The sequence below is a fragment of the Engystomops pustulosus genome, chromosome 6 (genome assembly GCF_040894005.1).
Source record: "Engystomops pustulosus chromosome 6, aEngPut4.maternal, whole genome shotgun sequence".
Classification (NCBI taxonomy): domain Eukaryota; kingdom Metazoa; phylum Chordata; class Amphibia; order Anura; family Leptodactylidae; genus Engystomops; species Engystomops pustulosus.
Genome location: NC_092416.1, coordinates 154,054,070 through 154,072,390, shown reverse-complemented (window position 1 = coordinate 154,072,390; position 18,321 = coordinate 154,054,070). Strand labels below are relative to the sequence as shown.

General features: G+C 41.0%; 1 protein-coding gene across 3 annotated transcripts in view; it reads right to left on the bottom strand.

Moving 5' to 3' along the window:
• Positions 1–7,580, bottom strand: part of ITGB4 (integrin subunit beta 4) — a 49,877-nt gene extending 42,297 nt beyond the window's left edge. For all 3 annotated transcript variants that reach the window (XM_072111885.1, XM_072111886.1, XM_072111887.1), the window contains exon 1: positions 7,126–7,580. In XM_072111885.1, the coding sequence (XP_071967986.1) occupies positions 7,126–7,141 (16 nt within the window). In that variant the 5' untranslated portion in view covers positions 7,142–7,580. The remainder of the gene's footprint in view (positions 1–7,125) is intronic.
• Between the last annotated feature and the right edge of the window lie 10,741 nt (positions 7,581–18,321).

Here is an 18,321-nt window from a genome sequence, read left to right as displayed (position 1 = left end):
ACCATGAGGGGTTGTATATAAAAAAACATGAGGAGACTCACCCTGAGCTGGTGCTCGGTATTTCCATCTGAAACCTGCCACTTCAAGTGGTAGGTTTCCTTTAAGGTTGTGTCTCATATTGCACTTGAAATAAATGGAGGGTAGTTCCAACACAACACACAACCTGCATACATTTATGGTGCTGTGTTTGGGTAAAAAAAATGTTTTTCTAATCATTGACAACTCCTTTAACACTGTACTGATCCTCTTCAACACCTTTCATACAAAGTTACTCTTGTTTTTAAGATGCCAACATAATGACTTCTGTCAGACCTGCCTGCGGCCAGATAATTGGATGATGAAGAAGTAGTAAAGGTCAAGAGGTTCTTCATGGTCAATGCAACCCCAAGGCATGGACTTAGCTTTCCCATTATTAAGATTTTCATTTACTAAAATGCTTTATATTGTAGTTAGACAGATTGCCATATAAGGTCATCTTACCTGAGTAATTTGACTGGATGAATGACTACAAATACTCAGCTGTAAACTACAAGGACAGAAGATGGCCTCGTCTGAAGATACAAATATGTCATGATGCTAATCCCCTCTAGATCACCTCCTGTTTGCTATGCCATGATAGATTTTTTAATTATTTCCTCTGAGCTTATCCATTTTCTGTTGTCTAGAGTCTAATGAACAATTTCTGGCAATGTTGCAAACTAAAATTTCTTCCAAGAATTTCTCTGGCAGTTTTACCTGTTCTTCTTGTTTAATGTAATCAGAGATAAGCATGTAGCTGGGATTTGTTTAACTCAATCTGAAGACACGTACTAGAATATTCATTGGAAAATTCATCCAAGTCTGTATTATGATCTTACCTTAACCCCTCTAGGTTTAAGTAGGCCCCTGGGTGACCAAGCTCCTTTGCAGGGAACTCACGTGGCAGCATGAAAATACAGTAACTAAAATATTCCCTAGTTTATCATCCCAAACAGTCTCCTCATGTTTTTTTATATACAACCCCTCATGGTTATTTACATACATCCCCCCTCACCTCCTATGGACTAATTATATAAAGCCTTATGTGGGCCCTCCCAGCAACTCTGGGCCCCAGCACTTGCCCGGGTATGCCCAGTACTGGTGCCGGCCCTGCCTTCTGATCCCTCCATACTATACTAAGATCCATCCGAACCATGACATGAATGTTGTTTTGGTCTTTTTACTGTCAATTTTGTTAACAGATGTTACATTGACACCTTTATGTCAATGGATCCAGGCACATGAATGGGATTCGCGTGGAGGCTGTAGAAAACTCCCTTGTTTAAGTCTCGGCTTTCCCATAGAAATCCATAGGAAATTGAAAAATAAAGTCATCCTTGTTTGTGGATCAGTTTCTAGTTAACACAATCAAGAGATTGGGAAAAGCTAGTGACCGAATTTGCTAGCCTTACATTATTTTTGCAGATTGGCATACTGATGACACACACTTTCAGTGGACATACAGTTCAATACAGATTATAGACTGATGACACACAGACAGTAAAAATGGACCACAGATCCGTTGTTTGCTGCCCAAGAGCGTTAGTGTGTATGTAGCCTTGGGAAATAATTATGGCATTTTTGCAGTAATTTCTTCATCATCGTTTCTCTGCTCTTGCAGATCCTCTGAGAAATGTATTTATGAAATGACAACTGGGTGTCACCATTCTCCCTGTCAGGATCTTGACTCTACAAGCAAATGCTAAACCTAATGGACATTGTCAGACTGTGCTGGGAGGGTCACCATGCCCCTCACCTGGTAACACCAAGGATGAATTCCCAAAGAACAGCACAATACTGCAACTGTGTCTGTGTTGTAGGCTTGGTTTTAGTGCTGTATCTATGTAGTAGGCTTGGTTCTGGTACCATATTTATGTAGTCATTTTGGTTGTGGTGCTGTGTCTATGTAGCAACCTTGGTTTTGGTGCTTTATCTATGTAGTAGGCTTGGTTCTGGTACCATATTTATGTAGTAAGTTTGGTTGTGGTGCTGTGTCTATGTAGTAACCTTGGTTTCAGTGCTGTATCTATGTAGTAGGCTTGGTGCTGGTACCATATTTATGTAGTAATTTTGGTTGTGGTGCTGTTTCTATGTAGCAACCTTGGTTTTAGTGCTGTATCTATGTAGTAGGCTTGGTTCTGGTACCATATTTATGTAGTATGTTTGTTTCTGGTGCTGTATCTATGTAGCAACCTTAGTTTTGGTTCTGTTCCTGTGTTGTAGACTTGTTTCTGTATATATGAAGCAATCTTTATCCTGGAAATGTAGCTATGTAATGTTTAGGTCGCTGTATCTGTGTAGTAAGATTCGTTTTGCCAGTCATTGGCCTCAATTTTTCTAGCGGCAGCCTGAATACATTGACAGATACAGTTCATTGATCATTTATAGAACCAGTGACACTATTGTAATGTTATATATCATCTATAGGTAATAAAGGAGAGACATGCATTGTCCCCTAGCATATTGAGGGGAGTCCATGTGATTGATGAAGCTTTGGTATATGATGATAACAGATGGAGTCAAATTATCCCTCTGGCGTTTTAGATTCTTGTCTGCCCTCCTGTACATCATCCTTGTACTCCTGCCATGACCTTGTGATCTTATCTCCTCTCATAGTCTCATGTCATAACCGGTTGCATACTAAGGTAGAGAAATGCCTTGTTATTACTTTAACCGTAATGAAGACGTGTAGGAGTGAAAGCAGAGATCCACTTTTGCACAATGGGAACATTTACTAAGCTGAATATGTTTGGGCATGTAAGAGATAGCATATATTGTGTGTGGAGTAAACTTACTAAACTTCTTGTAACATGGAGGGAACTTTATTGTAAGATTATAAAGGTCCATCTTTCTCAAAACTGAGGTCTTATTACCCTCCTTTCATTCATCGAACATGCAGTCCCGGCTGAGTGGGTGTGTGCATTTGGCTGAAGCTGAATGGAAATAGGTATTTGCCAACCAAAATAGCTGATGGTTGATAAACTTTAGCTCTAGAAGTCATTGAACCAGAGTCTTATTTTCGGTACATTGAGGGAACATATTAATGATGGTCATAAATATGGCTGATAATTGTCAGGTCCATATACAAAATGTTCTACCATTTATTTGCTGCTGAGAATGTATCTGCTGTGAACCTCTCATTGTCTCCCTGGACTATAATTTGTGACCTATGTGACCTGTTGTTTCCCCTTTGACCAATCTTCTGCCTAACTAACATTTCACTCTATGGCTTGTTGTTGCCGCTGACCACCAGCTTGACCTTAGATGACCTGTCTAAATGCTAACCCCAATTACTATCTCTTTGTCTATCTCCACACCTTGGCCTGACCTGACCTATTCCTATTACCTTCTCTCATTACTACAGCTGTTCTCTATACCTCTGATCAGGGACTAAAATTAATGGGAACAACCAATTATCTCTAAATGTTTTTGGGCACCTCTAGATTCTTCTCCACTCTTGGCTATGAAAAGTATTGGCTACTTGTGCTTTTCACCTGCCTTAATCTTAAGGTCTTGATTCACTCTTTCCGGAGGAAACATACCAAGCTTGCACATGTCAAAGAAATTGAAAGGAATTAAAAAATGCAGAAAATCATCCATGTAAAAAAAGACAAGTGAAGGGGCCATCAAGGAAGCCTAGAAGTTGATCAAAGTGGACAATTATCACCAAAACGGGATGAAAAGAAGTTGGAAAAATGTAAAACTTTCATCTTTGTTTGTGAATGATCTTTCCCTTTGGTTCAGATTTCACATGGTGGCACCTGCGAGTAGGATTACTCATTCGTGAACAAGAACAATGCCATGTGTACAATGGACAATACTACCAGTCGTAAATACTGCCTATAACCTATGTTGTGACGGCCTGTCAGACGTTTCCTTATTGTCACGGGGCAAAGTGATTCAGTAACTAAAGACGTGATCCCTTAAATGTATTGTACCAACTTAGGAAGATATCACTTGTCCATATCTAGTGCAGTGCCTTCGAAAAACAATGACACAGTGGACATGCCTTGCCTGTTACTTATTTTAGTTTTGGTAAGTAGGAAGGATGTCCATTACTATTCACCACGCATGCAGAGCTCAGCCATTCTGAGTATGTGCAGGAGGGAGTTGTATTTGATGCCATGTGTCAATCTACTCTAAGGTAATTCGCACATAAACTCGCCAGGCTACAGCCACGTGCAGAAGAGGGGAGAGTGAGCACTCTTCACCCCTCCCCTCTCCATTGAAAGCTGAGTGGATTGCCCCGTAATACAGCACAATGTAGGACATGTCCTATACCTTGCTGTGTAGCCGCCCCGGCTCGGTCACATCATGTGCTCTCTGCACCCTGACCAGGTGCCATAGACGTGATGCCATAGAACGGCCCCCATATGGCACACAACCAAGGCCATTTCTTGAAAAACAGGCCATGCGCTGGTTGGATTTCACAGACCAACCATGGTGCAGAGGATGGGACTTCAAGCATCTAAGTAATATATCATGATTACAGTGTTGGTTTCAGGATTTGAACCATGTACTTTGGCCTTTCTGGTTGGTTCTCTACCACTGTGCTATGTGGCCTAATTGTTTATACCTGTCTTTTTGTTATTGGTGTTTCTGAATTACCTGCTGGGGTTTTTAGGTCTCAGCTTTGCTGATTTGTATTATCCTGTCAGGAATGGCTGAGCTCCATCTAAGGCTGGTTTTGTCATTCATTCTTTCTTAATTATTGTTGTGTCTGCAGCTTATCCCTGGCTCTGTTCTGTACTTACTAAGTAGCTTGTTACTTTGTCCGTGGTGAGAGATTCTGAAGTTTGTCTGTTCTCTTGTATGCACTCACCACTTTCCCATCTCTGTTTATGTTATTGTAAGAGCCTTGTGGACCTGCTCTGGTTGTTACGTGTCATTCCTGTCCTTCTTATTGCCCTCCTTCCTGTATTCTGCTTCAGTTGTGTGTTTATGTGCATGCTGGGATTGCTAGTTCTCCAAATTTTACTTGCAGCAATCTTTTTGCTAGGGAGGGACCACATTTAGTACACCAGACCCTAGTATCCTTTAGTCCTTTCCCGCTTCGTTTTCAGAGTGAGAGAAGTTGTCAAGCTAGTTGGGGGAAGCTGACCATCACCCACAGGCAGGGAATAGCTTAGTCATAGAGTAAGGGACAGTTTTGCCTTCCGTTTCTCTAGGTCTTGCTGCTCTCTCTGCATCTGTGTAAACCGTGATAATTAGCACTGCTGCTTAGCGGGGAAAAAGGGGCTCCTTGTATCATATATCACTATAGCCATGTACATCCAATGTATCATATGCATGGAGTCCTTGCCTCTACACTGTGGTCAGTCCATGGAAACGGTCCAGCTCACTGCATGTTTTTTATGAACCTACCACACTCATAAGCTGCCAACCCTATTCTTTATAATCATGCGTTCACTCCATTTTAGTATTGTCTCCAATCAATGACGTACATTGTATAAAAAGCACTTACTACAGCCATTAGTGGTCAATGCTTCTAGATCTAAGCAAACACCTGGGCGTGCTCGCCATTGTACCGAACACGGCAGACTCACAGTGTACAGACTCACCTTACAAAGGCAATCCCTCCAGGTATGTTTTCTGCTGACATGTACCTAATCACACCCTCATAGCATCAAATAACATGGTAGAGATCTGAGAACACAGCATCTATACTCCATTTGTCTTATCACAGCACTATTTACACCGTACCCCTATGTTTACTATAGTGTGAAAGTTCTACAGAGAAATGTTCTCAGGGCTGTGTTTGTAGAAAAAACTTTTCTCAGGAGGACCTGTGGTATTAAGGTAGAGCACTATAACAAATATCCCTATAAAAATGTATTAGCCCCTCCCTGGTAATGTAGAAGATCTAAAGTGAACCTTCTACCTGAATTCCATACGGAAAGAAGTTTATGGAAGATGGAAGTCAATGTTGTTGGTGAAGCAACCAATAACTAATACTTACCTGGTGAACAATTGTACCCTAGACATATCCATACAAGTTTTATTCCATATTACCGGTACATTGTTCATCACCCATATTGTCAATGGGACAAAACATTGACAATATTTCACAGTCATTCATGAAGTATCCAAAAATGGTAGATCCCATTATCCGACGGAGGTCTTATCAGACAATGATGGTGTGTTATCTGTTGCCTAAGGTGATCGACCATTGATGGTTGTAATAACCCATTTTTGTTCACAGTAAAGCCTGTTGTTGAGGGGCAAGTTTACAGCGGGATTTACTGGACCAAACCAAGAACAGAACTCAGCAAGTCCATTCAGTTCAGTGATTTTAGTTTCGGTCCTGTAAGCTCCAAAGTTTGTAGGAGACTTTGGCACTGTTCACATCTGCGATTTTCTGATTCATTCTCTCGCTTTGGTTTCGTAGCAGAACAACCAAACTTATGGCAGTGCCGGATCAGTACCCATGACTGGGGTACTTTTCGTTTCCGTAATAATTTCTATCACCTTTGCCACCGATATCCACCATACATAGTTGATAAGGTTGATAAAAAGTCCATCAATATACCTATAGTTCTACAGTGTTGATCCAGAAGAAGGAAATAACTTCTACAGAACTGACTCAAGTTATCCCATATTAGGGGAAAAATTCCTCCAAAATTCTGACAATAAGAATAATCCCTCGTTTAACCTTTCACAACCATAATAACTAACTATATCACACTATAACTTGCACACTGCAGCGCTGCGTTACTACTTACACTGAAAATTGATAATGCATTCATATATTTTGTTAACCTTCTACATTCCTAAAACCTTAAACTCAGCAATTATCATCATACAGCGGCAAAATACAAAACAAAACATAATAAAGCAGAAAATTCCGATGGAAGTTCTTGGAACAAATATTCATTTTTCCTGACACCTGAGAAAACAGAGCCTTCCTGATCATTCAGCCTGGGCGGACTGCGGAGTGACAGTATTCTTTGAACTTGACACCTTTGTAGTTAGAGATCCTCTAGTACTTTTTTTTTTTTTATGAGTGCGGTGCTACCCACTTACGTGTGTTGTTGTCTAGTTGAATTTTAAAGTTAGTTTGCATTGAACAGGCTATGAAAAGTTTTGAAAAAGTTTTATAAAACTTACCCGAAACAAGTCTCATCCGGCAGAGAATTAAATCCCAAAAGGTTTAATGTGATCGCCCCTGATCCTGCGCAGATGTTATGCCAACTCTCCACTCTGCCCTTTTGTAATCCTTCACGGTTGATGGTATCCTGCTCAAAACAAGGTCCGGAGAGAAAATTTGGAGTTCAGTCCCCTGCAGGAGAGACAGGTCCTTCCCTCCCCTTTTGTGTTAAAAGTGCAAGAGGGAGAGAGAGAAAAAGGAGTTTTATGGACGGCTGTGCGTGACTCAGACCTTGCTCTGCTGTCTCTGACATTCCATAGACTTGTGAGCACACCTGGAGGGCAGGTACAGCACTGGAACAGCCCTTCCTCCCCTTACCCTGTACTACCCCCTCTTCTGATCCCTCTCACTTTCTCTACACACCAGTGTAAAATAATGCTGGAAGTGAGAGATTTCAGCCAGCGCGTCCTCAGCCTTTCAGTTCACAGTCACTGAAAAAAATGATTGTTAGTGGGGAGGTGGAGGCATGAAGGGGGGGCATTCAGAGAACAAAAGCCAAAACATTGAATTAAAGCGTCCTCCCCCTGCCCAGTATGCAGTATTTGGATCAACAGGGCGGCTATGCTAAGTTGATCTTGACACTGAATGCTACTGGGCAATGTGTGACAGCCTGTGCTGCAAGTTATGTCTCTGCAACTCTTCTCAACATATACAAAGGGCAATTTTTATCAATTCTCCATAGTGAATGTAAATCATAACTGTATTCATAGCTGAATTTTTCCAAAAAGTTTTATAAAATAATAACGCTGGCTTCACATGGAAACAAAAAGCAATGCACATCTGTGTTTCCATTAGTTATTTTTTGACTATTTTGTATGTCTTTACGATGTATTGTCTTTTCCCAAACAGCCTTCCTATAGGAAAATTTAATGAGATGCAAGGCTTTTCTCTGAGAAACAGTTTGACGAACTGTCAAATAAATTGTTCAGTAAAAATCATCAGATCTATCCATTTTTTCTAGTTGTGAACGAATTATTTCAAAATGAAAAACTGAATTGTCTGTTTAAGTATACTTTGCTTAATATACATAAGTACTGCTAGACTTAAAGGGGTTGTCCAACTTTGAAAAAAACTCTGCAAATGGGCTGGTGGGGGGGGGGGGGGCTAGGTAAAAGTCATAATCTTTGGTGGGTTTTTAAAAAAATACATTTTACACCATTCACCAATGCGGGTTCAATAATGATTTTGTTTTATTGTATGGGTCATTACAGACATGGTGATATTATATTTGTGGGGTTTGTATTGTGATTTGGAGCTCAACTGTGATAAAAAGAACATTGACAGTTTCCAAAATAACAAGCAGAATTATGATTGCAGCTCTGAACTACAAGGGAAAATGCTAAATAAAGTCTGTATTGTAGTACAATGTATATTTTAGGTTGTTTAATGCTTAATAGTACTTAAAACAAAAATAAGGACTTTGTGGCTGTTTTACAATTATGTAATTTAATTATTGTCTCATAACAAAACTATTTCAAGTTCAAATCCACATGAACCATTTACAGTACATTTATCTTTAATGAAATTAGAGTTTGACTTTCACTGCCAGTACAGGCGGTCCCCTACTTAAGAACACTCAACTTACATACGACCCCTAGTTACAAACGGACCACTGGATATTGGTAATTTATTGTACTTTAGCCCTAAGGTCCAATGATCAGCTATAACAGTTATCACTGGAGCCTGTAATGAAGCTTTAGTGTTCATATTGATTCTTATGACAACGCAACATTTTTAAAATCCATTTGTCACAGAGACCAAAAAAGTTCTGGCTGGGGTTACAATGATAAAATATACAGTTCCGACTTACATACAAACTCAACATGAGAACAAACCTACAGACCCTATCTTGTATGTAACCCGGGGACTGCCTGTATATTGGCGACAAACCTGTAATGATTGACAGTTGCAGCAAACAGGAGGGGAATAGAGATGAGCGGACCCGGCATTTGGGTTCGGCCGTCAATCCAGGAATATCTGTTCCAAGTTCCCCCAAATTATTTCTTCTCAGGAAATTAAAAATGCAGAGAGCATAAGTGACACTCTACTAAGACGAAAGGTTGACAAAATTTTTCGGCAATTCAGATTGACTCAGCTCTAGCAGTTGTGATGGAATAGGTAGCAACTTCCTGCTACATGCTTGTTTTTCCATCTACTCTCCCTCATGGGCAGGGTCCTCCACTTGTACCAGTTTTATATAGTTTTATGTCTTTTGAACAAATTTTTTCTCACATGCAACTTTTAATGCAGTAAATGAGAGTGGACTATGATGACTGTCATGTGATGGATTCATCCTAGGTCACATAAAACCACAGTAATGAGAGCCTTGCTCACAAGAGCTTACAATCATCGAGGAAGAAGGGGAGTCACACGAGGTGACTGCGCTTATAATATACTGTATTGCGTGTCATGTGTTTTAGAGGATTGAATACAATTTCAATTTGTAGACCTTATGTACACTCATTACATCCCGTTACTAATATAATTTATATTATATTAAATTTATTCTATACATTTGTAGACCTAGTCATATAGAGGAGATAATGATCTCCCTTTATCAGCCTTATATTTGGAAAGTACTGCCACTGCAACATCAGTGCAATTTTTGTCAAAAACTATGTATAAAATAGTGCAGCATACTGAATGGAAAGTTGTCAGACCCCATTGAAACTCAATGGGGGGTCACCAGGTATTTTTGGTGTCTGTCATGTTATGGATCTGTTCCTTGGTTAATTTAGGGTTACCTGGAACAGAAAAACAGTATTCCCAATGTAGATGCTATAAAATACATATACATCCAGGCCTCGTCTTAAGGCTGGCCCTCTGCTGTGTCTGAGGGAGGGGGCGCGGGGTCCTGATGCTGTATTTAACCGCTTAGGGCCTACAAGTCTTATTTGAATAATAATCGAGTGCCTTGAAGTTATTGTGCAGAGCAGGCGGTGACCTTTGAGCAGAGACAGGACAAGTGTGTGGGAACGGGAGGAGGCGCTGCAGCTTTTGTTCCTTTCCTCACAGATTTACCAATAAATTGTTCATTCCCTCATTTTTCTAGTAGACGTTTGTGTTTTTCAGTGGAGGGACTTATTTCCTGAGTCACCAGTTTGTGATTTGCACATGGAGTCCCAGCATTGTTAGCCGCCACACTGAGGTAGCGTTGTACACACAGGATTAGAGTTAATACACACTGGGCCTAATGGATCAAAACTATCACAAGGAGAATCACAGTCTGTGGCAACCAATCAGCGGCCATGTTACATGTTTACACTGCTGTGTGGAAATTATAAGTTGGGAACTGATTGGTTGCCATGAGTTGCAAGGCTTTTCTCTGAGAACCATGACCATGAAATGGTCCCTCATTAAGAGATTTGTCTAGTTCAGACATTAATACACTTATGATAAAATCTCAGCTTAAGGCCAGTTTCTCACAAACTGAGTGTCAAAGCAAAGTGTTCAGTGAAAATTGTCCGATTTTGGTCAGATTTCAGTCCTAGTGCTATCTAAGCATCCATTTTTCTTGTTGTGAAGGAATTATTTCAAAATTCAAAGCTGAATTGTTATGTTAGTATACACGGCTAGAATTGTTTGAAATACAGGCAGTCCCCGGGTTACATACAAGATAGGTTCTGCAGGTTTGTTCTTAAGTTGAATTTGTATGTAAGTCGGAACTCTACGACTATTGGATTTTAAAAATGTTGGGTTGTCATAAGAACCAGGATTGACAATAAATCTTAATTACAGACACCTGTGATAACCGTTACAGCTGTTCAATGTAGCCTAGGGCTAAAGTACAGTAATTTACCAAAATCTAAAGGTCCGTTTGTAACTAGGGGTCGTCTGTAAGTTGGGTGTTCTTAAGTAGGGGACCGCCGGTATATTCATTAGAGCTGCTAGACTTAAAGGGGTTGTCCGACTAAAAAACAACTCTGCAGATGGGCTGGGGGGGGGGGGAGGCTATGTAAAAATTATAATGTTTGATGTTTTTTTTTTTTTAATATTTGGGTTCCCATTCGGGTTCAATAATTATTTTGTCTTATTGAATTGGTCGTTTCAGACCTATTTTTTATTTGTCCTACTATGGGAAATGAACAAGCAATCATTTGTTCACAGGTGTTAACCCATTAAATTCCGCGGTCAAGCCAGGATCAAAGACGCCAGGGTGTGCATAGTAAATGCCTGTAAGGTCCTGTCACAGACAGGACCTTGCATAGACTGACAATGATAGTACCCAATCATTCAATTGCTTGTTCATACTGATGTATTGCAGGGCACTATCACTGTCAGCCTATGCAAGGTCCTGTCTGTGCAAGGTCCTGTCATGGACAGCCCCGGGGTCTTTGATTAGATGCCGGGTAGACCATGACATTTAATGGGTTAACGTCTGTGATTGGAGCCAATAGAATAGCAAAGGTGGAGTTTTCCCAATAAACTGAGACCTGTTGGCAGAAAGAGAAATAAAAGGGGCAAAAAAGAATTTTGTGCCATAAACCACTTCCATTGCCCCACCCTTAAGCATAGCCTTCTATTTACCTTATTGGCTCACTACGTAGGTTAATTCTTGTGGCCTGTCCCCATATAATACCCTCTCTTCATTTTATCCCCCCTTTTTGTGGCCCCATACAAATATTGCCCTAGCTTTGTGTACTCTTCCCACCCCCTTATATTGTGGCATCCTCTTCTCCATTGTGGCCCCTTGTCCTCCAACGCCCCTTATATTGTGTCCTCCTGTCCAAGACATATTGTGCCTCTGTCCTCCATCGCCTTCATATTGTAGTCTCCCTTTTCAATCCCCCTTATATTGTGACCACCTGTCCTCCATCTTCCTTATATTGTGGACTCTCTCCTCCATCCCCCTGTTCCTGGGTATTAAAAAAACATTGTTACTTACCTTTCTCCGCTCTCCCACTGCAGTCCTGCCTCCTCTTTTGATGCTGAGACTCTGAGCTGACACAAAGGAGGAGGTGGAAACAGCATAGGAGAGGAGATACCTCCACACATGGAGGCTGCAGGACACTGATCCCACCTCCTCCTGGTCCCGATGCCTTGGCTGCTCTGCAGCTGTAGTGTACAGGACCAGGGGGAGGTGGGACAAAGCAGGTAAGGCCGGGACAATTTCCCAACCTCCCAGGACAGTGGGACATTGGTGAAAAACCGGGACTGTCTTGTCTAATCAGGGACAATTGAGAGTTATGTTTAAAGTATGCATTTTTGTTTATAATAAATTGAACTCAATCTTTGAGAGCACTATTGGTCTCAGCGTTTATGATCCTCAGAGTACTTTTTTTCTCACATTTACTTACCCGTCCCATTGCGATCCCCACTGTGCGTTGTCCGACGAGGATTCAGGTCTGTCGCGATTCACTTAGATCGTGCATCCAATTTCCTGTGTGTGTCGCTTCCCCCGCTGAGGTCCGCTGGAGTTCACCTTCTTCTTCCCGGTGCATGCGAGTGCTGATCTTGCGACACAATTTCGTTTTTAAATTCCGCGGTTAGTCCGAATCAGTCGGAATGTCCGACGTCCACGCCCCCCGATTTGTGTCGCATGCAAGCCGGGGCCAATGCGCCACAATCTGTTCGCGTGTGCCAAAAACCCAGGGCCAATTCAGGGCAAAACGGTAAAAAGTCGGGAAACACGACGAAAATGCGGTGTTAGGACCCTTAGTAAATGTGCCCCATCAACTTCAATGGGCGATTTTGACACACAATGGAGTACTGCATGATGTGTTTTTCTCTGATAGGATCAACAAAGTGTTAAAAACATCTGACGTGTGCATAGCACAAAAGATTATAAATGAGTCAGAGCTGTGTCTGAGCGCAGTCCATCACAGACTGGAACAGCACTCTTATGAGAAAACTGTAGGTCTATCCTGGACAAGTATAGGCCCTGCTCTGAGTTTTCTGCAGCTTCCACACGGATCCATAGAAAGCCTGTTCATGTGCATTGGTCCATTACATCAAAGGTGTCAGTGTCTGTTAAAAAAAATTGCACAAACTTGATAAAAATGTTCATGTGCATGTAGTATAAGACTTGTGATTTGGTTGCGTAATGTGAAGATGTTAATCTCACTCCGTGATGTAACAATTGTCATAGTAATTATATTGCAACACACAGTATAAAAAACGCAACATGACAGTCGCAAAAACCCACCTTGATTTCTGCGTAACTTTGTCAACATAATAAGACAAGTTGCAAGTGAATCACATGCATTTTTTGGTCATGCAGCTTGTATATGACCAATGTAGGACAAAGTAAACGTAGTAGGTATACCCTGGTCTATATTACCGATATAATTTTGGATGTTTAAAGGGAACCTGTCATCACATTTTCACAAACACAGCTAGTGATAGGTTCCCATAGAACCCTATTAACTGACACCATTCTTTAAGCTAGTTTCCTTTACATCCCCATAAATCAACTTTATGCTATATTCTCTGGTATCAGAGGGGGCATGTCCTGCTCAGCTGGCCCCTCCCATCTACTAATCCCTATGTATCATGCCCCTTCTCAGCATTACATGTGACCAGGGTGATGTCATCTAAGGTGTTACATTTGAAATGGCTACCCCATGTATGTATCTGATCACATTAAAATCACAGAATTTCTCCATGTAATTCTCCTCCTTCCCATGCTCCAAGGAGGTTGCAGTGATTTCATGTGCTAAAATACATACATTCATGGGGTAGATGTTTCAAATGTAATAGGATGACATCACCCTGATCACAGGACATGAAGTGCCCAATGATTTAACAGAGCTCTGCCTCAGTGTTCCACTGTCAATCAGGAACAGAGAGGCAGGGCAGTGCAGTGAACACTGTATAGACCCAACCGCATAACTATCATTCGATTCACATCGGATGAGTTGTACATAAGTTTACAAACAGATTATTTTTTTTTTTTTTTAAATTGCAGCGATGAAAAGGGACAATTTAGGGATAATGCTTATTAATCATAGTTTGTAATGAAGCTTTTCATTTTAGTGGGTTAATTTGCATGGCAGGTTCTCTTAAAGCCCATACACTTCTCACTCCGGGTCAATTTGAACGAATTCCACCTTTCCTGTTACCCTTTTCTTGGGATGGTTGACACCTGTGATATTGCTATTAGGATATGTATACTATAGATCGCATTCCCACGCTTTAAACCACCTTCTATAAGCTAGAACGTTAAATGGTTTCATAACAATATTTTCCCTGCAGAGGAAATATTTGTCTTGACCCATGGATCAAAGCTGACTGGCAGACGAGGGAAGCTGAATAGACAACCCCTGCAGAAAATTAAAGTAATTGCCTAAACTCTAGAGCAACTTTTTCAATTACTCTTCTTTTATTCCTCCTGACAATACATAGTTAAAGGGACTGTCACCAGATTTCATCCCACTAGACTCTCCCCCCGGTAGGGTGTGAATTATCGCTTCTAGAATTCCCTCTTCCCTAAAAGAATCACATCAGAAGTCATATAAAAATTAGTAGAGGAATCCCTTTTATTGTGAAAAATCACATCGGAAGTCATATGAAAATGATTAGAGAGGAATCCCTTATAGAGGCTAGAGGGGAAACATCAATTCAGTCGCCCCTACCTTCGGTTCTGTAGTACCTAGAAACACGGTACCAGATACTACGACCCACATTTACTATGCAGTCTGTGCCAGTATTGTGCACATAAATACAGGTGTATTGTAGGTGCACATGTATTTATTGTGTCGAAGCTGCACTATGCTATGAAATCCAATACTGTGCACATAAACGGGCGTTACATTGCGCAGTCGCACCACATTTATGTCAGAAGGAAGACATAATTGGGATGCACGCTCGTTAAACTGTTTAAAAAAAAATAAATAAAAAAAATCGGAAAAAACTGGTGCACTCAGTTTATGTGCAGGATGCACCAGATTCATGAAGACTGTGCTCCGGGTGCACTCTGCACATAAAGCAGTTTGCCTCAATATTAATAAAATTCATATTAGAGAATACATTAAGAATGTTTTGTTTCTGGTTGAATCAGGCTTGTGGTTCTGTGTGGCATTAACCTGGATATAAAGATAGTTAAAGACATTTTTGAAAACTGGATCGTTGAAGGTAATCTTTTTTTGTTATAGGTAAACAGGCTAGATTTTACATAAAATAGGGAATTCTAGAAAGAATACCCCACCTGAAGATGCTGATAGCTTAAGCAGGGTAAAAGCCGGTGACCCTTTATGGCCGTGGTCACTCATTTCGCTAGCGTTCCGTTCATAATGCGACCCTAGTGCAGGGGGGGGGGGGGCAGCCTGAACGCATACGCGTTTCCAAGGAAGGACGAGGCAACACTAGCGAAAGTTGTGACAGCAGCGGAAATTGAAGACTGCACGATAATAACTTGCTATTTTGACACGAGGAATAGTATCAGTCATAAGTTTAACCTTTTGTGTGTGTTAACAGTATCAGCCGGGGGGGCTCCTGTGCCTCTCAACCTCATTACAAAACTGCATTAAATACTCCATATATGTCACTGTAAATTGCAAATTGGTCACCATGGCAGAATCTATTGCAGTAACCCCCTCCTATGTCAAGCACGAGCTGTATTGTCGTTTGACTTGAAGACATTGGCCCGGATTTAATAAAGCCCCTGCGCCATTTTTCTGTTGGACTTTGCATGTTCTTTTATGTGCAAACTGCTTGAACATTTAATTTTGTATTTATAAAGTGTCTGCAACACAAAGTTCTGCACTGAAATAGATGTTCCGGTGCTCAGTCGCGCCATGCGCCACAAGTCCAGCAGAATTGTGTTAATTTTAAAAGGAGCATCAATAAAAAGTCGGAGCAGAGGGCGCCAGATATCCTGGTCTGAAATTGATCACCTATTCTGAGCACTGATGCCTATTCAGCCTCAGTATTATTAGAAATCCCGCGGGTCAGACCCGTATTGATCAATATAATGTAATAACCATGTGATGTGCTATGATTTTATGTGGTCTCTTTTTTTTTTTTTGTATAACTATTTCCCCTATTCCCATGGTTTATTTGTAGTGCCCATTGGGCTGTATGCACAGGCTTCCTGTGCTGGAGCTGTACAGTACGATGTGTTACTAGAAGGGATGAGTCTGGGCTTGAGTAGCCAGAGGTGACAGATTCTGAGGAATGAGGGAGGAGCGGCATTGACACGCGTCAGGACTGTCTGAACGTACAGGGTGATTCTACAACCTGATGCCCCAGGGCTCCCCTGCAGACAGGGCAAGGTCTGGTTTATTTACATGGATATCACTATGGTGCTATTTTTTTTTTTCATACAAAATCATTTCAATGGAAACTCCATGTTCAATATACGCAAGTCATTCCAAAAAGTAGAACTTGACAGGTGTGTAACATGTCATCATGACAGAGATGTCTACAATAATCCACACCCTGGTCAGATGGTTCCCAGTATCCACTGGGTAGGACCTACCAAACAGTTCAAAAGGAAAACCTGGAAAATAGGGTCATGGATGTCGAGGCACACTGAATTGCATTTAGAAACACAATCCAAAGAGAACATGGTGTAGCTTGAAAGAATATGCTTTCCAATTGAAACACGTGTGAACGGTAAAGAGCTCCACGTGCTTTGCATATACGATTGGGCCAAGCCCCTCCTTATTCCGGTTGCAATGTGTTTCTAAGGGTGTGGGCGCGCGGTGTGTTCTTGGTGCGTTTTTAAATGCATTGAAGACACGTGTTTTTGTATGGTTTTTGATTTGAATCAGTTTTCTTTTCTTGAAGTCCAAGCAGCTGTGAAAATGTTAGCACAACTGCTGAACACAGCCCAATGCTTGTTGTTGCACAGGACTGCTGCTAACATTTTTGTGCCAGGACTACAAGACTCATTCGGTAATCTACTGGAGTCACATATCTCATTTCTTTCTGTACATATAACCAATTAATATACAATCAGTAGGGCAGCAAGATAAAAGGGGAACAGATATGGAGCATGACTACAAGGATCACATTACATAGCGTTTGTAGTCTGTTCCCACAGAAACTCATAGATTTGTACAGGAGATGTAGAATATTTCTGTTTTAAAGCTCATTTGCAAAACTGCTAAATGTTTAGTGTATGCATAGATAGATGTAACCAAATATATGGTTGTGAAGGTTGACATTCTCTACAATGCAGCTATTTTTGTATTACAGGAACATTGAGACAATGCAGTAGGATTTGTCAAGAAAGCCAATGGTACGGTGAAACGCTGGTTCCTATATTTCGGAGGGGCATGGATGTAATAACTAGGCGGCGATTTTTTGTTATGGATGATTCCAACAAAGATGACAGTTTAGGATTTACTTTGTTTTGCAACTACGGTAGATGAAATTGCTAAACAATTATGAGTTGACCCCAAGATCAATGTATAATTGATACAGGTCAAGCCCCTGGGACCCCAACTAATCAGTGCAAGGAAGAGGCTGCTATAGGAAACCACTTTACAGATACTAGTAAGACTAGGTCCTAGAGGTCAGTACAGAAATGTGCAATGCGTTGCTGCTGCCAAGTTACAAGAGTATAAAATGAGTTCTCTGCAAGCTCCAAACTTACTCAATTCAGAACTGTTGTTCATAGGGTGTCCCTTGGTTTGTGTTTTCATAGTAAAGCAAAGAAACCAGAGAATCCCAAAGCCTTATGCACATAGTGGGGGAAAATAAGTGAAATGGATCGGTCTTTTGAGTATTTTAAAATGTACTTTCAATCAAAGGCTGCAACTCTGTAAGTGCTGCTTAGGGAGGAGTTTCCTCCTGAGCAACTACCTGCAAAAAGACCCTCCCCTCTGCTCATCTGTAGCAGGTTAAAACAGACGTCATTCAAAGCAGAGCTGGAGAGACTACAGTGCAGTCTACCTACATGGTGCAAACCTATGAAAGATTTCCTTCTAAAAGTTAAAGGGGTCGTCCACTTAGAGCAGGTAATGGATATTATTTGCATAATAAAAATCTAAACAATTTTCAAATACATTTCTGTATCAATTCCTCACGGTTTTCGAGATCTCTGCTTGCTGTCATTCTAAAGGAAGCTTTATTGTTTACTTCCTATGGATAAAAACCAGTCCCTGGTCAAGTGATGTCATACAGGGTCACGGCTCAGCACATGACCAGAGATATAACAAGCCGTGCACCTGTGTGACATCACATGACCAGGAACCGGTTTTTATCCACAG